We start from the raw sequence: 23,276 nt of genomic DNA, 5'->3' as shown, positions 1-23,276 counted from the left end.
AATTATAATTTTCAATCGTTATTTAAAATTATTGGAGTGTGGTATATTTTATCATTTAATATCAATAGTCATTTTTGTATGCTTTATTAGAATGGCAGTAGGCAAAAGTTCCAGCATCATTCAACACAAATTCGTGACTCATCACTGAATATCGTTTTCGTCCAATCGTCTGCATTTTACCATTGCTTTTCTTCGGCCCTTCTATCTCATTAGTTTATATGGAGTGTGCAGCCTTTCCGGCTATATTACTCCGAAAGAGTGTTGGCGTTAGCATTCGATAATCCGGCCAAAGCTTTTAACTGCTTGACTTTATGTGAGAGCGGGGGGAATAAGGCTTTCCGGGAGGTCTTGTCTTCATAAGAGTAATTGGCCCCTATTCAGGCGTTATCGAGTGGTGAAAACCCGAAAAACTCTACGTGACTATCCGTCTGAACGCGAACCTAGGACCGAACTCCCCGTGTTCAGGGAACGTAACAGTTTGGTTACTGGTGGCCTTCTTCGGTCTTTTGTAACCTTGTTTTCTTATTTTTTGGCGTCAGCGCTGGTTTTCATTTTACTTTCATATATGAAAATTCCATTTCTTTTAAACCTTTTCTAAGTGTTGTGTCACAGCTACTAGCACCAGCTCCTTTTCTCTTCCAATCATCTCTTTTGTTCTAAATTTTTTATTTTCAAGACACATAGCTTTTACTTTTCTATCCTGATGCTTTGATCCATTTCTAATCATTTCTTTTGCGGTCGATCAGTTTTCCTGTTGTAATATTGCTTCTGTTCTCACTTGCACCAAATTTTAAGTACTGCTAGCTGCGAACAATTCACATCTTTTTCAATACTTCTTGCTAAATTATCTTTCTTAATGACTTCTATGATGCCTTCAATTGTTTCGATAGATAGTTCTACCCTTAGTTTCATGATTTCACCATTAGAAGTGCCGTGATTTTGTTACGTTAACAGAAGCAGGGACGTATCCACGGTGGGCCAAGGTGGGGCGCTTGCAACTTCCTGGCTCATTAAGTCAAACGAAAAATTATAGGTCAATAGGTTATAATAGTATTGCGCGGCAAGAAAGCATGTTTGAATCATACGCGGGAAGATGCTATCATGTTGGTCGGTGACTAGAACGCTTTCTAGTAAATGAGTGGGGAACTGGCGGTTCAAGGTCTGGATGGTCTTTTTTTTAACTCTTTACGCCCTGCGAACACTAAGAGGGCCTCTTTTAGTAGGCCTATTACGGGTTCGCGCCAGGCCCACAATGAGGCGACCGTGTGGTGAGGGATGGGGCCTGACATATCCGAACGGACCACCCCCCGAAAAATTCCTGGGGATTATTCGACCCGTTCGGATTCGATCCCGGGTCCCCAGAGCGGTAGGCTGCCACCTTGACCGCTCGGCCATCCGGCCGTCGGTCTGGATGGTGTATGGTAAGTTTGTTTGTTTAGTTATGGCAACGCAACACAGTTCCGTTCTCTGAACACTGGAAATTCGGTAGTAGGTTCGTGCTGGCCATGTACAGTTTTTCGGGTTTTTTCCACTCGATAACGCCTGAATAGGGGCCAATTACTCTTATGAAGACAAGACCTCCCGAAAGGCCTTATTCCCCCCCGCTATCACATAAAGCCAAGCAGTTAAAAGCTTTGGCCGGATTATCGAATGCTAACGCCAACACTCTTTCGGAGTAATAAAGCCGGAAAGGCTGCACACTCCATATAAACTAATGAGATAGAAGGGCCGAAGAAAAGCAATGGTAAAATGCAGACGATTGGACGAAAACGATATTCAGTGATGAGTCACGAATTTGTGTTGGATGATGCTGGAACTTTTGCCTACTGCCATTCTAATAAAGCATACAAAAATGACTATCTATGTAAAATGATAAAATTTTCTACCACAATTATTCTTTGAGATTGTACATTAGGTAAAGAATGAAGAGAGCTGGCCATTATTATATCAATATTTATTACTCGGGTATACGTTGACGTTTTGGAAAACATTATTGTTTCCTTTATTGAAAATACACTGCTGCCCATAAAAATTGCTACACCGTGAAGATGGCACACACAAAAAGGGAAATTTGCATGACAGGTACAACATACCGAATGCTCCATCCCACAAGATTATCTGATAATTTAATTATGTCTTCCTCCTATTATACTATTATGTCAGGGATGGGCAACCTGCGGCCCGCATTCATATATTTTGCAGCCCGCGACGCATAAAATGTGAATAAATATATCAATTTCCCAGCTGAAGGAAGTATGCAACAAAATTCAAACGTTATTTTTACAACTTATGTATGTGAATAGTTTTTCCCGCAATGAATTTAGTAAAAATTAAAACAAGAAACCGGCTAACAGACACATCGGAACTAGTTTAAAACTAGCAGTGACGAATATTTAACCAAATATTTTCAATATATTACGTTTACATCAGTTCCAGAAGGTAAATTAAGTATACCTATGCTAATTTCTAATTATATACGAATAAATAATTCTGATTTACCAACATTTTTTCTCTTTCTCTTGTATGCGGCCCGCATCAGTTCAAAAGTCTTAAAATGCGGCCCTTACATAGAAAAAGGTTGCCCATCCCTGCTGTATATGAACAATAAAGATGATTATGCTATTCGACTTCCTTCCGGTGTCGAGAAAAACCGGTCGTGATGAACAGGTAAAATATTTTAATAGACAAGGAAATTCAGTATTTTCTTTCTTTCACGTATTCAGAAGCTAATAAATCATCTTCGTCATCGGTTTCGAGGGTAAGAATTTCTTTCTTCGTGAAATTAAGTAAGCAAATGATTATAAATATTAGAAAGATTGCAATTTGCAATTAATTTGCAATTAGCAACGTTTTTAAAAATTTTTCTTTTTAGTATAACTTAGTTTAAGTAACCCTGGCTTAATTTTTTTCCAGTCTTTAAAAGTGTCTAAAATGTTTAAATGTCAAGAATAAAAAATAACAGTAGGAAAAGATTGGGTTTTCCAATATTTTAGTCTGAGTTTTTTAAAGTTATTTTAAGATGGAAATAGCTTTTTTAGTAATATTCCGGTTACATATAAGAAAACCTTTAAAAACATTATTTCTAGAGAAGTGATTAACAATCTATGGTCCACGAAGTGTCAGTATGAAGCCTCGAGACTTTAGCAAAGTAATTTTATTTTCCCATATCCTGCCTCATGCTATGACGCAATTCTACTTAAGTTGATAATCGTAATGAAGAAGATTCAAACTTGATCAGTTATCAGACTAGAATTGACTTCGCATGTTATTATTAGTTTAAATGTGATTAGCATACAATGAAATATTTTAGCACCTAGTGTAACGGCACATGTTGAGAATGTTTTTACTCAACGGGCATCTTTAGTGTCTTTTTAAGTCACGACGATATTCCGTACATTTCTAAATGTCTATCATTAATTTCGTCTTTTACAGGCCTCGCATACGGACTTCTATTAACCTCGCATGTACGGGTATATTAGTAAAGACAAGTGCCATAGCGTACTTTAAATATAAATTAATAAATTAGTCAATAATAACGGAGCGAGAGTTTAAATCTTTCACTCACAACAGTGATTGAATAATTAATTAAATATTTATAGGTAATTCTCAAAGTAATTAAGCTAATGGTTCTTTAGGTGTTTATGAAGTTGGAAAATTTTGTGATAAGGATAAATGGACTGGAAAAAGTTGGAAATTACATAAATAAAATTTTATATTTCTAAATATTAAATTAAAACCTGCACATTAAAGAATTCAAAGAAATTGGATTAGTTCTTTAAAGGTAGTATTGTATTACCGTATTTTACGGACTATAAGACGCACTTTTTTCTTCGAAAAATTGCCTCCAAAATTCAGATGCGTCTTATAGTCCGTAAAATACAGTAAATCAAAATTGCAACCATACAAATATTTTGGGTCAAAACACAATAATCCTTTTTAATAGTCCAACCAGAGACAGATGGTAACAACTTAAAACCGACGAAAAAAAGGATTATTGTGTTCTATTAAAAAGAATTATTGTGAGGACTATTAAAAAAGATTATTGTGTTCCCAAAATATTTGTATGGTCGTAATTTTGTTTTAGTCAACAAATTTATCCTCGGAACTTTATTACTGGTGTAATTATGCAAATTAAGAAGCTGTTCCAGTGTTCCACCAGAGGTCTGCTGCAGAGGGATATAAATACAACTGATTTTTACCTGAGTGATATTGTGAAAAATTTTAATGCTGTGTTCTTGACGTCGGATCCTCTAAGAAAAGGTCGGCGTCAATTGTATTGTATGTATTTTTTAATGTCATTTCGTCGGTTTTAAGTTGTTACCATCTGTCTCTGGTTGGACTATTAAAACGGATTATTGTGTTCTGACCCAAAATATTTGTATGGTCGTAATTTTGATTTAATCAACAAATTTATCGTTGGAACTTTATTACTAATAGTAATGTATTATTTATCTAATATTAATCATTGCTGGATAATATGCTAATAGGTTTATCTAAAAATTTAATAGCAACGTATAGGCGTATTGTACCTGGCCATGAACGAAGACTTTCTCTCACTATTATGAATACATCTGTATATATAATGTAATTTGGTTAGAAGCATCGAAAGTATTTAAAATAGCATTCGAATAACTACGTAATTATGAATGATGTTAACGAAAACAAAGAATATTTTCTAGTTTAAACTGTCATAATTTTATTAATTATTGTTGTTATTTCTAAGAATATCTGTAATAAGGAAAGAGAAATAGATATTAATTAACAGTTTTCCTTCAAAAAGGGAAACTATTAACACGTTGACTGCCACGTGACTTTTTAGGATTCTGTTGTAAAACGCCAACTTAATTTCGCCCTATGGACACTATGAGAGCCTCTTTTAGCAAGCCCATTATGGGTTTGGTCAGGTCTACAATGGCGTGGCCGGGTGGTGAGAGACGGGGCCCCAGAGCAAAAGGCTGAAACCTTGATCGCTTGACCATCCGACTGTCCACGAAATGTGACAGCCGGATGCCCGAGGATATGATAACCGTTATCATGGTTATCGACTCGCCGTCTGAATATTATATTATGACTTGGCTTTGGCACTCTGAATCCGTGTTATTTTTCTGACTTTCACCACGATACGAATGAATAGAACACATTTCCAAATTTCGAATAGTAAACGGAGATATCGATATTGTCGAATTTTGTATGACGCGCAAGTTCGTTTGTAAATCATGATGAACCGTTTCGTGATTTTCTAAAGTTTGGCGTAAGGACACTTTGTGAACCGCTTTCGGGCATTTACCTCCTTCGTATTACAGCTAACAGCTAATAATAGCGTACAAACTACCAAAACTTAATACTATCAATGCCTCTTATAAACAAATTACCATACCAAATTTTGTTTCTTCATTATTACCCATCTTGAAAAATTAATGATATGAACGCCAACATGGAGACTCCACACATACTTATCCACGGATTTCTTTCCGTTTGAATGTTTTTTCGGGTTCAGAAGGTCTCAAACAGTGAATAGCGAGGTTGAGGCCGAAGTTTTAAATGCGAAAACGTATACGTCGGACGTTCGGCGTCTCTTTCCTGTAAACCTAGAAGTTTGACAATGGCATTTGGAACGTCGAGCATGATTACACTGACTATCCAAACGCCATTGCCAAACTTCTAGGCTTACAGGAAAGCGGCGCCGAACGTCCGACGTACACGTTTTCGCGTTAAAAATTTTGGTCTCAACCTCGCTAATATTTGAAAAAAATCCGCAGGTTCAAATTTGACAAGATTTTAACATTTCTCCTTGTTATAACAACCAGGAAAGTAACAGCCGTTGTACATAATGATAGAGAAAGTATAATATCACATTATTTTATAAATATACATTTAAACCAATAGGCTTATGTTAATTAATAGATTAAAAGTAACCATAAAACGTAAAGTTACGTGAAAGCCTGCGCTACGTCATATTACTTCATAGCTGACTGACCAATAATAATTTAAAATTTAAAAAATGGGCCATTATTTTATAAATACTAAATATTTTTAAATAAAACTTTTTTATTTAAGAATATTGAGTATTTAATACTACAGAAGGCTACCGCGCTCTATCATAATCGTTGAATAACAATATAATTTTCATTTTTCATCGTGCTTTTTTTAAACCAGACATCGCTGTTAAGGATCTATTGAAGACGTAATATTTAAAGTAAACCTTATATAACATCATTGATTCCGAAGTCAGGAGACGAAGCAATTATAACTGCTTCTGGAAATAATTTTTGATTTTATTATTTTACATTTCAATTTATTTCACAGAATATCCTACATATTACAGAATGAAAATGTCCATATCGAAATTTTACGAAAATCGTGAAGTATTTTTAACGGGAGTAACTGGATCTTTGGGAAAGGTAAGCGGTTCCACGACATAATATTATGCACAGATATTTTAAATATAACTTATTTTCACTTTATTTTTATATTATTTAAAGGTGCTTTTAGAGAAATTGCTAAGGTCTTGCAATACCAGAAAGATTTACATTTTAATCAGAAGCAAGAAAGGAATGCCAGCGGAAGAGAGGAAGACTGAATTGTTTCGTTCTAAAGTAAGTTAAAATTTTAAGTAAATAAAGTAAGAAAATTTCAATTTTAATGAAATAACCCGGAGTTATGCATAACTCCGGGTTTTATATAATTTTGCTTCTGAATATATATAAATTGACTACATTTTGTATACGTTTATTTATTATAACAATTTAAATCGATTATACGAGTTTTTGAGGGTTTCAATTTTTACATGAACACTAGTTGTTCTTTGGGCTTCTTTCGGTAATAATTTATTTAATAACTTTTAAAAGTTTCGCGTTACACTGGTTGAAAATTAGTGGTTTACGACAACGCGAGACATACGCAATCTGCAAATGGGGAAATGTGTTCCGGGAAGTCTTTTAGCACTCATTTAGGTGCTAAAATGTGAAAAAAATTTTGGAAACTTCACCTGACAGCCCATTGATCAACCGCGAACGCAGACCGACTACCCGTGTTCGGTGTTTTTATCCAGACGACCACTGGTGGGCTAAGATATAATCCAAAATTCTAACGTATAGTTAAATGTGACACAGAAAAATGCTAATTTTACAGAAATAATCGAAAGACACCGGATATTTCTTATGTACGAACATTTAATGCAACTTGTAGTCACAAGTTAGGACTTGTAACAAGTTGCACAAACTGTAGTCACAATTTATACGTCCAGCATTCAGCGTGCCAGCGAATTTTCCATCATTTGTATAGTGTAACTCAGCCCATTGGATCCTCAGAATTCGTCGCACGCGCATTACCCACAATTGCTTCTCCTTTTCGACTAAATAGACATCTGATCGCTTTGCTCGTTTACTTGCTTTAAGTTAAGTATAAAGCCTGGACTCCATATTACCGGAATCCGCGACGTAATCGTAAAACTGAAAGCCAAACTGATGAAACTTTCAGTTTTGAAACGTTCAGTTGGACAGAAACAAGACCGAAAGCAGAGTTAAAAATTTAACTTTTCCGTTTTCGTTCCGCGCTTCTGTCGCGCTGCCACCAATAAAAACGCAAGTATTTGTGACGCGTAGTCACGTGTAGTTTGATTGTCATAATAGTGGAAAGTGTAGCGAAAAGGACGAGGAAACAAATGGATTTGAAATTATTCATCGAAGAAGTTAGAAAATACAGATGTCTGTACGACAAAAAATGTAAATAATTCAAAGATTATTAACAATATCATTGTTAAATGCACAGAAAGCGTGGCGAAGTCCGTAGCGTCGTCCGTGTTTCACTCTTTACGACAATTACAGAACTGATCAACAGATGGCGCATTTCCACGTAACGTTCATTTCGATGCTAGTAGCGTCAAGGAAAAACGAAAACACAACTGAAATGAAAACGCTGTATGTTTCAATTCTGTTTCTGAGTTTCTGTTTTCGGGTAATGTGGAGTCCAAGCTTAAGTATGCAGACGCTTTCGCTTCCCCTTGCCATTTTAGCATTCGCTCGCTGAAGACTGGACGTATAAATAAGCCCTTAGGCAATGTGTAGAAAGTGATCAATTCAACAAGTTGGCAATTAAAGATTAGAAGAATTAGGTTAGAGAAGCGCAATTCATTAAAAATTAACTGGATCGGTCTATATCGTTACTTGTGGCCATCCGCGAAGAAACAGAACTTGTAAATGCACAAGTTATGGATTTAAAAAGTTGACATAATAAATATATCAATATTTATCCGTATTAAAAGAACTGCGCTGATTTTCATCACTTTTTAATAATTGTATTTGTGCTATCAAAACTGCGTATATTTTTACAAAAAATCGACGTTACTTTTGCACTTTCTAATTCAAAAAAATGTAAGGTTGTCATATTACATTAACGTAAAAACAAACACAAGTATGTTTACAGAAATATTCCTTATTTTGTTACTCGCTGCAGTAATTCTCTTTAATGAAATCTGTATTGAAATTCTTATATAATTTTTATACTTACAAAAGATCTTCGAAAATGTTTTACTGACAAATCCGGATATTTACAACAAAGTGGAATGCATCGAAGGGAACCTTACTCGAGAGAATTTAGGAATTTCTTTCTCGAATATGAATTTGATAACGAAGAATGTTTCGGTAGTGTTTCACTTGGCCGCTTCAGTTAAATTCAATGAGCCTTTTCGGTGAGTTTCGCCTTAATTAAGCGCATTATTCTGTGATTTGCGTATTTATTCTCATTTATTTTGTAGAGATGCATTCGTCAATAACGTGGAAACGACGAAAAATGTAGTCGAAGTTTGTCGCCAAATGAAAAATTTATTGGTAAGTGTCTAGCAATATTTGACTAAAGCATAGTTTTTGATAAACAGGGCATTAAATTGAACAGCGAAATGTTTCTTATTTCATATAAATGCATTTATTTCTATTTTCACACTGAAATAAAATCAGTCCATATACTTATACTTGGTGTGATTTACATTTAGCGCAAATCACATAAAATATTTAGAAAGACACCTTCAAATTCTTTTTAAAAATCCAGAAAATCTTAATGATTACAGAATAGCTTTAAAGACTGAAAAATTACTCACCAATTAGTCAGCATCGCTGCCGGAAATTAAATCTTTCTCAATCTGGACATGCAAACATCCACGAAATCTTTAGCTGAGCTAACTCCTTATCGTATTGTGAATATATTCGGGTATTTAATCTTAGTTTCTAATGTTCTTTACATTTAACTAAGTGCTCTCGAAACCTGTTTTTAAATATCTTCCTAATATTCAATGTTGTTGATCACAAACTGTGTTAATTAATGATGAGTTTGAACACGATAAATCGTCAGGAAAGCACACTCAACACCACTCTCTATCAGAATACTTTCCCGCTGATTGTTAAGATTATGTAAGTGAACGTGACATGAATGATAGAGTCGTAAAATTACGTCAATTAAGTTTTATTGTAAACAGATTGGTTAACGATTTTCGTCAGAAGATAGTCCAACCCATCAATTTACTTCTCGAAACTTCATTGCTTCAATCTGCAAACTTCAGAATCATTATCTTTATTGCTTTTCAATTTAGATAGAAAAAATATCATTTTGAAAAGTGAAAACTTCTGTTACTCGTTTAAGACAGTAATTATAATTATATAAATACACTTTTATGATATATCTCGTAAGAGTTTTTAGAGTTATATCATAGCAGGTATATTCTATTATAATTATTGAATATAATATACTTATATATCATAATTTCAGGTACTGATATACACGTCTACAGCTTTTTCTTTCTTTAATAAAGAAAAAGTAGATGAAAAAATCTATACAATGTACAGAACTTATAAAGAATTTAACAACATTGCAAAGTAATATATTATGACATTTTAATTGCAATATTTTTCTTTTCGTAATCTTATAAATTTTAAACACGCGTATCACGTTGCTATTTTTCTAATTACAGTCTAGAGAATAATGCTTCAGTGGAGATAACAGACGAAAGTCTTTTGGAAAATCGACCCAACACCTATACTTTAACAAAGGCCATAACAGAAAATTATTTAAATGAGTTTTGTAGAGATTTGCCTATAGTAATTGTAAGACCTTCCATTGTGGGTAGTACTTGGAAGGAACCTTTTGCCGTGAGTATTTGTATTCTACATCAAAATACATTGTACTTTTGCGTGTAATCAGTACAAATTTCTTTATTCAGGGATGGAACGATATGAATAGTGCAGCAGATTACGTAGTTGCAACTGTAAGTGTATTTAAATATTTCTGGGAATGAAGGAAGGATTAAATCAGCGTAGATTGTAGTTCTGTACGTCGGATAGCTATTTTTGAACTAGTGAACAACGATATCCAGATATATCCTCGCTAGAAAGTTTTTACCTAAAGAGCACCATTTACTGATATACCTGTTTGGAGCATTAATTGATATTTTTTACATTTGTAATTACTCGTTTTTGAAATTTTATTGTATTTCTACATTGCTTAAGTTTGATTAATTAACGATTTTTTTTCAAAATGTATTTCTGTTGAATCGCAGTGATTCTTTAAAGTTCAGTTTCACAACTAAAAATCTACACTTAGCAGTTAACCAGTTACCATTTACTCTACTTGTATTGAGTGGATGCTTATTGGTTTGTTTTTTAAAATTCTAATTCATTTTTTCTCAATATTTATTGTCCTGTGGCCCCCTGTACAGTAGAATTAAATTATTATTCAATTTTAAAAACTATACTATAAAACAATTGTCTGTCTTATAAATTCTTCTTTAATTTAAATGGTATTATTTTCTTAAGTTAAACTTCAGTCAGAGTTTTTAATAAAGGATGCTATTGCAGGAATCACATTTTATTCCATCAAATTATAATCCATTCAATACTAAGTAAATACGACACTTACTACAGTGTTCAGCTTTACTTTCAGGGATTGAAAGGAATACTTCGAAGCATGTTGTGTGACAAAGGGAAAATTAGTGATTTCATTCCATCGGATGCAGTGATTAATTTAATGTTGTCTGCGGCTTGGAGAAAGTCAATTACTCCTCATCGAAGGTAAGGATTTATGAAAATTTTAATAATTTAAGAAAGGCATCGTCATTACGACGTTTTCTGGTTTTAAGTACTTACTATACAAAGAAAAAACATTTAAACATCTCTTCTAATATAGCTCAATCATTGAGTATGAACAATGCAAATTTATCTCCAAATTCATACGAGTTGGTAAAAAGATATCTTTCGACATCATATGTAGACGCGGATTTAGAAAGTTTCTGAATAAAATTAAAACGTGTATGCAACGTGATAAGTCGCTACAGTACAAATATTAGCGAGGTTGAGGCCGAAGTTTTCATCTCTAAAACGTGAACGTCGAACGTCGAACCCGCTTACAAGATTGCGGCACTCGACGTTCGACGTCCACGTTATAGAGACGAAAACTTCGGCCGCAACTTCGCTATTCATAGTTTCAAAAATAAAAACCTCTCCGAACGTATCCTGTATAGCGATAGAATCTCATCTTTTAATATAAGTTCGAAATATAAAAGTGCATTATTGTTATGTAGAAAACTTATTCCTTGTAACCAGTTGTTACTTTATAAATTTCGATGTAATTTTGCCATTTATTCCGTTCCTACATCAAATAATATTTACGTACCAGAACTATATTCATATGAATGAAAAAACTGCAGTTGTGCAGATAGAGTCAGTTTATTATGAAAAACTATAATTTTTGCTGATAAATCTGTTATAATAGGACTGAAGAAGGGCATTAAGCCCGAAATGCATATTCTTTCCTATCAATAAACCGCCCTTTTCCACTAAAAGTGTTCCTGTGTGATTTGTTCTCAACGGCAACCTTATGCTAAGAAAATACCTGAAAAACAATGTTTACAAAGTACGAGTACAAGTAAACTATAAGTCAGTGTGTTTGAGCTTTAGTCGTCGTCACAGTCTTTATCAGATGTCATTGGCCACACGATAATCTGATCAGAAAAAATATGCATGCACTGAAGAAATTTTGTGATGTCTTCGAGCTATTCGCGATAATAGGAATGATTGCAAACTCCTCCTCTATCTGCGCTTTCACTGAAATATACAATCTTCATTTCATGAAGTACAATAGGCAGTCATCGAATTAATTTCTTTTCGAAACTGATCGTTACCTTTTAATCAATCTGCAACGTGCTTGGCTATGCCACTAAGAAATGGCGTTGAAAATGTAATGCTTTTTCTATGCAATAAAACTTTTGAAAAATTTCCCATAATTCTTTCGGATAGCACCCATCATCTTGTGCGTTATAATTTTGTTAAATTCTTCTATTACCTCACTTAACCCATTAGTATCTAAATATCATCAGAAAGTAAAGGTATGTTTAATATAAATTGATATTACTTTATATCTCGGCGGATAAAACGACTTCAGATAAAACGAGGTATAAATTTTCGTCGAAGTTTTATAGTTTTAGCTTGTATCTGTCCTATAAGACGACCCCAAACTATCAACGGCCTATGAATTTAGTTTAGATCGGCGATCATCATCTGAATAATAATACTGTATAGCGAATACGGAGTTATGTCCTATTTGTAATTTTTCGAATAAACAAATTTATTTTTTTGCATCCTGAAGTACTGCCTTGCGATTGTCGCAAGCATTCGCACCGATTCGGCGTTCGGGTAATGACCTTGACTATTCACAAAAACGTCGTATGGGCTATTCTATTTTGTGCACATACCCTACTCTCTACTAGTAAATAATTACGGTTTGTCCGTTTTTTTATAATGGTTTTAATTTTTATAAATTTCAATCTAATTTTTTGTATCTGTCCTATAAGACGACCCCGGATTTTCGGAGCCTTTTTTTATGATTCAACTATCGTCTTATCCGTCGAGATATACGGTAATTATAATCTATATATATAATCGAGACGAGTTGATAATAATAATAATAATCAGCGCAGAGCCCAAACGATTAGGAGTTGAAAGTTGAAATTTGGTACACAGTCAGGGTACCAGATTTAAGTACCAAAGTGTTAAGTAACAGTGGAGAACAAGAGAAAGCGACGTGCAAGATTTACGGGCGCTGGAGAAAAAAGAAAAAAGAAAAATAGTAATATGTTAGAACACATTCGATTTTCAAATTTAAACAGATCACTTCGGTTTTTCTCGACCTGTCTTTTTTAGAACATTCGATGAAAATCGAACGATATAATCAGAACACGTAGTGAAAATCGAACAATATTAGATCATTCGATTTTCAAATTCGATCTTTCTTTAGAAAAACTTAGTTCGTTGATGAAATTACTCCTTTTTTTGTGACTATAACGTAATAATCTTAATTTTCGCTATCGATACTTTTGCCCGAGCAACGCCGGGCCTACCTGCTAGTATAATTATAATTGACATAAAAGAACAAAATCCATTGTAATTCAGCAGAGAGTTTATTAAGAAAAAACATTTCTTCAGTTTTTATGTATATATGTTTAATTGATTGAGCATTATACAGTTTTAAGTGCTTTGATTTAATATCAATAAATTAACGCAATGATGTATAATAATTAAATTGTCGAACTTGATGGAGATGCTATTCGTTATTAGCATTTATTGTTTTCTCTATGAAACTCATCACTACCCACAAAATTAAGTTTTTCTACCATTTTGTAATAATTAAAAATATTATATTTTTTTTACATCATATTTTCTTATATAATCTTCGATTTTCAAGATTCTATTACAATCTTGAAAATTGAGTTCGTTAACTTTTTACGAACGTTTAATAGCATGGAAAATTTATAGAAAATTACAGAATTTAATCGTCAAAATTTTCAACCCAAAAAAATCATCAGTACAGCAGTTTTTTTATTTTTTTTTGGATTTGTCTGCAGATGATTCGCCTTTCCCTGTTATCCGGGGTGACGACGTTTTTCCCACTGGTCCTGTCTCTGTGGCTTCCGTCAATTTTTTAACCAGCTTCCAGGATGGCAATTTGGCATTCTTAAGGTCGATCAACTTCGACTGGCGGAGCTTTGGATTAATGGTGACTGTACTGGTGTCCCACATCATGCCAATCATTCTGTCCTGGGCTTCTCGTCCTGGCGGTTCTTAGACCCACCAACAGTCGAATTCTTCTCTTTGTTGGCAGGTTTGTCGAAAAATCCGGCACAGGTAACGATTGGTACAGTTTAGATACATTTTGGTCCATTGTGGAATAGCCGTAAACTAAATCAGAGATTGGTGCCGCAATCAGTATTGACAAAACTAATTTATTTAAAACACTCATTTTTATTGTTGAAAGGTACAAGCGTTATTTTACTAACAAGTTTGTTTTTATTACAGATTCTAAGAAATTTAGAAAGTTCACTATAAAAATAAAAATAATTTTAAATTTTATTTTATGATTTAAGTCAGTGATTCTCAAAGTGGGGGTCGCGACCACTAAGGGGGTCGTGAAAAATATTTGGGGGGTCGCTGAAAAATTGATGCCAGATCAATGTTTTTTTTCAAATATTTTATAAATTTACTATGGATTCATGTTTAGAAATAATAAAAATAAAAAAGATATAAAAGAATTTTTACCTAAATAAATTGCACATATAAATAATAAAAACAATATAAATATTTAAATACGAGCCTAAATATAATAATCATAAATGTGTGCGCTATTGGGGAATACCCCGAGTTCCGCTCTCCGTCTAAAGTATGATAGAACAACGTTGGCATTTGGAACGGTGTTCGCTAGCAGCGTTGCGTCTGTAGGCAAGTCCAGTTAGAAATACAGTAGAGCGTCGTTTATCCGAAAACCGAAAGCATTGCAGTCGGCAAATTCTAATTTTCGCAAGTGCTGTGGCGCTGCAATATTTGGCTATGTCTTGGGATACTCCGATATTATTTTAGTTAATATGCGTTTTTAGCTAGCAGCACTGGCGCGACCATGAGACATGAGAAGGTACTTAAGGACGCACCAGTATTTGAACCAGACTTTTTTCCCATCGTGAGCGGTAAGTTTTGCTTGTTTTTCTGAGGACTGTGTAGTTCTGAATCGGAACGTTTTGAGACTAGATGAACTTCCGAAATATAATTTTTTTTTTGTTTTTATATTTTTCAATATATTTTTGTTTGTGAAAAATAAAAAAAAATAATTTAAAAAAAAATTCGTTAGTCTTAATTAACATTGACAAAAATTCAACGCAAAGCGACACGCAACGGAGAGAAATTTCAACATGGGATAGATTAATTAAACAAAAGAAATTAACTCCTCCCGAATTTAAATTAACCCCCACTTTCTGGGATGTTTTTCTACACATACTCATTCTTCGGGGGTCCTTTGAAATTTTTAAGTGCAGAAGTGGGGTCGCGGACCAAAAACTTTGAGAAACACTGATTTAAGTAACTGATACAAGTGTTTTAAACTTATTAAATGAAAAACCCTTTTTAATTAATTAACGTGTAATTAGCACAAAAACAGAAATTCGGAGTATGGGACGAGCAGGGAGTTGTTTTATCAGTTTAAAAAGAAATCGCTAGTTGGAGCGCTAGTCTCCATGCTTGTCCCGTACACTTAACGTTGCATTGTTTCCACTCCGCCATGCCTGAACCATTACGCCTTTCTCAAATGTCTGCGGTAGCAGCATCTGCGGGTTAAGAGATAAAATTGACACCAGAACTATGTATCTTCAGCCGTTATCTGAAAGTAAATTGGACAATATTTGAGGCTTGCTAAATTAATATATATATATATATATATTATAATTATTTTTTAGAAAAAATACAGACAGATATTACGATTTTACTATTATTAATCTGTTGTAAAAATGTTGAAATAATTTTTAGATATATTCTAGAAAAACAATTTCTTGTTTTCCTTTCAGAGAAGATGAAATTTTAGTTTACAATTGCACTTCAGGATCCATAAATCCTTTCACTTGGCAACAGTTTTTCAAATGTGTAAGTACGCATTATTGGAAATATCCTCCGGAGAACACATTTTTATATCCAACAAATATACCCAAAAAGAATTATTATTGGAATCAAGTATGCCTTGTTATGCAACATCGACTTCCTGCAATGCTAGCCGATGTATTTCGAGTTGCTATTGGCAAGAAACCAAAGTATGTACTTTGAAATATGTTTATGTATTCTAAAACATATTAAATTATATTTACATTGTTTTCAATTTAGGATGATGACCGTCTACAATAAACTTCACAAGACAATGAAAATAATAGAACCCTTTACTACAAGGGAATGGACGTTTCCAGCAGGAAACGTGGGGGAATTGCTGAAAATGATGTCGACGCAAGATAAACAGGTAGGATTAATTTCAGTTAAAGTCGGCAGTATCTTATGACTAGTAGAGTTGACCATCAACAAATGATAGTGTCAGGGATTAAGAAGAATTTTGGAGTCAACGAAATATTGTTTCGCGAAGTAGGCTACCATCATCTTCTGATGAAATATTAAATTATATGAATTAAATATATGGTAATATAATTACTACAGTTATACTTATACAGATTGTCCGAAAAGTCTGAATAAAAGTAATGTAATATTTTTACGGATAATAGCAGGCTTATATAAACAACAGAAGTATATGTTATAATGTGTGCCGAGTCCAACGGTGACCATAAACTTAACCTAAAAGGGCATTTTAAGAGTCTTTAAAAACTTAGATTCAAGACCAAACCTGTCAATTAGAAAGTGGTAGGCTATACAAAACTTAGTAAGAATCCAGTTTTGATCGGCGAATAAACGTGTAGCGAGAAACAAAAAATTCAGCGACGAGTTCCATTACTTCCATGGAGAATAAAAAAAACTTTTACATTATATTTTGAATTATAATATTTTTAATTATTACGAAATGGCAAAAAACTTAATTTTGTGGGTAGTGATGGGTTTCATAGAGAAAATAATAAATGCTAATAACGAATAGCATCTCCATCAAGTTCGACCATTTAATTATTATACATCATTGTGTTAATTTATTGATATTACCGTATTAGCCCGAATATAACGCGACCCCGAATTTAACGCGACTCCAAAATTTTCATAAAGATATTTAGAAAAAAAAATAATACTCATAAAAGAATTCAAAAAAAGTAAATTTCAATCAGATAAGCATTTATTTAGGTATTTATAGCTAATAACACAGGTTACATTCATGTCAATGATCGAGTTAAGCCTAACACACGACTATATCACATAAAAAATTAAAAATAAAATTCAAGTGTAAAAATGTAAAGAAAATATCTGTTAAATCTTAAACACAACATTTTTCTGAGTAAAACAAAATAAAAACTTAGTCAATTGGTCGATTTACAACTCAGAAAAAAGCATTTGAAAATAGGGTTATAAAACAATTAGCGTTTATTGACTTTCGCGTTAGGGGGTAAAGCGGGTCTATTGACAAATTTTCTCGCAGTAGTACGAAATTTCTACTGACTTAACTTGAATGAGTCATATTTCTTCCCCATTTACAAACAAACCCGATGGCAATCGGTGAAACATGAGATAAATTACAGTGAGTTGAAATTTGATATGTTTATTTTTTGCGTTTTACGTATCAAATTACATTAAATTCGACACAAATAAAGCATTTTTGTCAATATAGAAATATTTTACATTGTTTAAAAGTAGAGAAAATAAAGAAAAGAAAGATGTAATAATAATTTTTCGAGCAAAGCCAAAAATTTCACAATTTTAAGATAAAAAATGGCGTCTGTGAGAGCCCACGTGACTAAAAGGCGGTCGAAAAATCACGTGACTAATGAACTTCGAACAAGCGGAGACATAGCCTTACTATAGTAGCGCTATGCAAACAAAAGCGCAGGCCTACTAACTAGATCACATGGTTGTTTTGAAGTGGTCGGTTGAGCTAGGTCTGACGTTCAGTCGCGTTTTAATCTCTGTAGGAAAATGTCTTTGTTTATATTACATTCCATTACTTAAACCCCGAATTTAGCGCGAGTCGATTTTTTAACGGAAAATAAATGGTCGAAAAATATCGCGTTATATTCGGGCTAATATGGTAAATCAAAGCACTTAAAACTGTATAATACTCAATCAATTAAACATATATGTTACAGTCAAAACCCGTTTTTAGTTAGAACGCGTTTTAACTAGTTGAAACTAGTTTATACTGGACGTCTTTGTTAAAACCCGTTTTGTCTAGTTAAAACTAGTTTTAACTCAAATTCATTTTTGACTAGCAGTAAATTCTAGTCTTAACTAGACAAAACGGGTTTTGCCTAGTTAATTTACTGCTGTACATGTTTTGATTTTAGATAAAACTAGTTTTAACTTTTAACATTAGTTAAAACTAATTTTAGCTACATAAATATGTTTGGGGGAAATAAATAAAGTTATGTGTAGTGATTCGGGGGAAGATGCCTAACATTTTGCTTATGAAGGAAGTTATAGCGAAAATTTGGGTTTTGGACCCTCTAACGAAAATATCGTATTCTTGAGCATGTTTTTCGAATAAAACTTTAGAGTATATGAAAAATAATTATATATTGTGTTTGCAATGACGACTTTTTCACTGTCTGGCATTTTAGGCATCTCACCCCAAGTATCCGGGTGAGATGCCAAATGCCATTAGGGTAAGATACCAAATATAATTGTATGAAATTAATTTTCGAATATCTTAACCAAATTTAATTTATTGCATAGGTGCAAAGTACTTCATAGTAAGTATAACAGGACAGCATAAGTATTGTTAAGTTTCCGGCCGTTCTAACGTGCTCTATAGCTAGCTGAAAGCTTTTTTCAGTGTAAAAACCGTTTTGAAAAGTCCATATATAATTTCTATGGGTATCCTGCAATAAAACGAGAAAACAAAAATTTATTAAAAATAGGCATAGTGGAATTCAATTAAGAAAAAATAGGCACGTTACCCCAAGAAAAATGTGGCATCTTTTCCATTTGTCGGGGTAAGATGCCTACTGGAGTCACGTGCTCTAGCATGTCTGATCGGGATCGACGGTAGCTGACAATGGAAACTTTAGAGCCTTAACTACATCGCGCATTAATTGTTTTTCGCAATTTTTAATAAATTCTATTTTAACTTTTAGTTTTAAAATGATTCTACAAACATTTCTCAACAAAAACTTCGTTCTTATCTCGCTTTTATTCTTCTCGGATGTAGAAAATGAGGTAACGGTAGTCAACTACAGCTTTCCGCACTCGATATTGGCCTAACGATTCATCGTACAAACACGTGACAATATCTGACGTCACCGTTTGAAAATATCAAAAAGTAGGCATCTTACCCCGAATCACTCTATATGTTGCAGTCAAAACCCGTTTTTAGTTAGAACGCGTTTTAACTAGTTGAAACTAGTTTATACGGGATGTCTTTGTTAAAACCCGTATTGTCTAGTTAAAACTAGAATTTACTGCTAGTCAAAAATGAATTTGAGTTAAAACTAGTTTTAACTAGACAAAACGGGTTTTAACAAAGACGTCCAGTATAAACTAGTTTCAACTAGTTAAAACGCGTTCTAACTAAAAACGGGTTTTGACTGTAACATATACATTAAAACTGAAGAAATGCTTTTTCTTAATAAACTCTCTGCTGAATTACAAAGGATTTTGTTCTTTTATGTCAATTATAATTATATTAATTTATTTTAAACATACCTTTACTTTCTGATGATATTTAGATAATAATTTTAAAAAGTATTAATTTAAAATATCAGCCTTGACCGACTAGTTTTGACTAATGACGTTCAACGAGATAATGAAATAACGTCCTGACGGACCTAAACTTTTCTCCTCAGAAAAAAGTGGGCATGGAAGGTAGACCAAAATTTGGCTTATTTTAGCTAAAGTCTAGGTCACAACAAAAAGCATTTACCGATACAAGAAGCGAAAATATTTGTATGGAAGGAAGAGTTTGTGTAACATATAACACAAGGTTTACGCATATAAATAGTAACACAGTACAAGAATTCATATGTGTACTCCGTTTTCCGGTAACTCAGTATATCAGATCGAACACTTTCATGTAGCATATTTTTTACTTCATATCTCCAGGAATACTTCAAGCTGTCCGAAACAAAATGAATAAAAAACTTTAAAAACATTCATACTTATTATAATGTTTCCAGTTTATTCGTTTCCTTTTATATTTTTTGTTAAATTTTTGATATATTCAATTGATTCGTAAAAATTAAAGTTTGAGAAACTGATATAGGACTCAGCGCTGAAGCAGGTCTTTTGGAGAAAAGACAGTATTTGGTGTTATGGCATGTACTGAAATGCGTTCGTGTAAATACCATTTACACCAAATCAACAGATACGTCTACAGATGAAGGAATTTTCTATGTTAACAAAAAACAATTTAAACCTTTCTTTTTAAGAGGTTCAAATGTTAAAAAAGTAAATTTCTTAGAATAAAAACAATAAGAGAAAAATGCTCGTACCCATTGAAAGCTGTTTACGAGACAATTTGTGTTTATACCAAATCTTTACCTTAATATTTTTTACAAATAAAACACCAATTTTAATACAACATTTTACTGTTAGAGTTATTTTTAATTCAATGTGTTGTAGTGTCTTTCCGGTGTTGATAAAATTCGCCATCACCTGCGTTTTCAAGGTATATTTTTGAAAATAATCGAATTTTGCATCAACATATCCAAATTTTAAAGCGTGTCGAGTGAAATCGCCATTACACCACTACAAAATAATGAATTCCTTTTATTTATTTACATCGGACATTCTATTAACAGAAGAAAGAGATTAATGTAAAGAATGATAGCAACAAAATATAAGCTGTTATTATTATTTCCGTGAATTAATAATACATATAATAAGTATAAGTATTTTGAATACATTTTATTTTTATACAAGCTGGTTGAATCTGACAGCTTTAGGTAAAAAATTCATTGAGTATCGATTTCACGACATGTGAAATGTTCAAAACGGATTGTAATGATTTTGTTGTTCTAAATGTTTTCTATAACTTTTTGCTGGTTTTAGTCTAGAATAGATTAGGCCAATTTGATTAAAACAGAAGCGGCACCAATTCGATAACAAAAATATATGTGAAATTCACATGTTTTTAACAGAAAATAAATGAATATTCACAAGATATGCAAAATAATCGAAATTATATTTCAGAATTTCGACTTTGACATCTCGAAACTCAATTGGGACCAATACATGAAACATTACTTTCTGGGCATCAGGAGATTTGTTTTGAAGGAAGATGACTCGACCATCCCCCGATGCAGAAAAATAATATTAACGTAAGTATTAAAAACTTTCTTCAGTTTTTAAATGATACGATTTCTAATACAATGTTATCGCTTTTACAGGAAATATTATTCCATTTTACTTGCAAAAACTGGATTGCTTTTTGGATTCCTTTATATCCTGACTTTCTTATTATTCTAATTTTTCCTACAGAATTTAAAATTTATTGGAAACTGCTTACAACAAAAAGAAATATGCCTGACTTGAAAATTGAAAGAAAAAATGACTTTACATCAAACTTATAACTTAGAAGGAAATTTTCGTTTTTTAAATAAAACATAATACAAAATATTATTGTAAATTTTTATAAGATTTTAAAAAGCAAAGATAGTCAATACTCCGATCACTCGATTTGGTTCTTATTTTAATAACGAGAAGTCCTGCTTCCGAAAATGCAGGAGATTTTTTTGGCCTAAACAATTTTAAATGACCCCCGTTTTCCCTTTCACAAAGGCCAGCTCTTTCTATGGCACTCTCCATAACTGCTTGCAAAGCGACTCTGTTTATCATTCGAATTTCCTGACGAATATTGTTTTTCAGCTCAGCGAGAGTTCGAGGCTTATTAATCACCACTCGCTGTTTCAAACATTCCCATGAAAAGAAATTGGGAAAATCCGCATTTCTGGAAATTATTGTTTCTCCGAAAATTTGCCTTAACAGCTGCACTTTGGCGTAAATTTACCCATAACTTATTTCCGAATTCTGTATTTTAAAAATCTGATAAAAAATAAAATATAATAATAGCAAAAAATTTATTTAATTTTTAAATGGTAAAGTGACTTTTGGCTCACCCTGTATAAATGAGAATGTTTGTGCTTATTTGTTTGTTCGCTATACACGCAAAGGCCATTCGAGCAATTACTACGAAACTTGGCAATTACGTTCTGACTTATATAATGTATTACATCGTATTCGAAAATATTGATTGGATTTCATATCAATTAATTTCTGTTTATGTTGAATTTGCTGGATTTACACGCAGCGTCATCTATTGGCAAAAATAGTAAATAAATACTAATTGTTGTTTGTTACTAATATATTGTTGGTTTTTGAATAAAACACTACAAGATGTTAGAAATGATAAGACACTGATGGGCGGTATAACTGTTGTCTTATCTGGAAAATTTTGCCAGACCCTGCCAGTTATACCTACATGAACAAAAGCTTGATATTCGAGCGTGTCTTAAATCCTCCTGTCTGTGTTACAATGTTATAACCTTTAAGATTACTACTAACATGTTAACATGCGAGCAGCAATTTATGATGACTACAATTCAGATATATTTGCTCATAATATCCTACAACTTTGAGATGGAAAATTTCCGGATTCTGACAATAAAGTCAACAGTGGCGTGCCGTCATTGGAAGCGATGGAAGCGCCGATTCCACCTTCCAATGACCTTCCCTTGTATTTTCTAAAATATAAATTTTCATATTTTAACGTACTTTGAATTAATTAAAATTAATATTTTATTATAACCGCATTATGTATCTTATTACAAATTTCTATACTACATGTGAAAAAAACGATAAGATTGCTATTGTATATTCGAATATCAGTGGCGGAAGGAATGTCGAAACCGGGTCAGCTTCCAAGCAGCCAGATTATAGGCATCGGAGCATGCGCTTTACAGAGCACCAACCTCACGGTTTAGCTGGTGGAAGCTATATACGTATAAAGCTTCCAATTTTATATTCCGAACAGGTTCTGGGCTGTTAGCCGCCTGCCTGCTAGATATTCGGCCGCCCTCGCCTGATTACGTAAATCATGAGTAGACTAGATTTATAACTTAACCCGACCGATAGTTTACTGGCATGTTTTTATGGTAGTTCTGTACAGTTGACAGGAGTTAAAAATAATCCATTAAAATATTTGATATATTTATTCCGCGTTTATTCTGCTCTCCCATCTTATATTACGGATTTCAAAGTTAAACCAGTGATTTAGTATGTCCCATCTGCAAGGGGAAGTAGAAAAAAGCGTGTACAATTCTTGTATAATGTTAAAAAAATTAACTG

At 33.1% G+C, this 23,276-nt stretch overlaps 1 protein-coding gene across 2 annotated transcripts; it reads left to right on the top strand.

The window, feature by feature from the left end:
• The first annotated feature begins 2,633 nt into the window (after positions 1–2,633).
• Positions 2,634–22,292, top strand: LOC136979205 (putative fatty acyl-CoA reductase CG5065). 2 transcript variants are annotated; one of them, XM_067275148.1, is made up of 13 exons: positions 2,634–2,667; positions 6,307–6,401; positions 6,483–6,596; positions 8,514–8,689; positions 8,756–8,828; positions 9,760–9,866; positions 9,962–10,139; positions 10,211–10,255; positions 10,930–11,057; positions 15,869–16,108; positions 16,179–16,308; positions 21,123–21,250; positions 21,320–22,292. In XM_067275148.1, the coding sequence occupies exons 2-13, from the start codon at positions 6,327–6,329 to the stop codon at positions 21,396–21,398; spliced, it is 1,473 nt and encodes a 490-aa protein (XP_067131249.1). In that variant the 5' UTR covers positions 2,634–2,667; positions 6,307–6,326; the 3' UTR covers positions 21,399–22,292. The 2 variants fall into 2 exon arrangements, with proteins under 2 accessions (XP_067131249.1, XP_067131248.1); XM_067275147.1 differs by lacking the exon at positions 2,634–2,667 and adding an exon at positions 2,740–2,758 and having other exon boundaries at positions 6,326–6,401.
• The last annotated feature ends 984 nt before the right edge of the window (positions 22,293–23,276 follow it).

The sequence above is a fragment of the Centruroides vittatus genome, unplaced genomic scaffold, assembly GCF_030686945.1.
Source record: "Centruroides vittatus isolate TY-2023 unplaced genomic scaffold, ASM3068694v2 contig_596, whole genome shotgun sequence".
NCBI classification, from domain to species: Eukaryota; Metazoa; Arthropoda; class Arachnida; order Scorpiones; family Buthidae; genus Centruroides; species Centruroides vittatus.
Note: the sequence above shows the minus strand (reverse complement) of the source record. Positions and strands in the feature narration are given on the sequence as shown.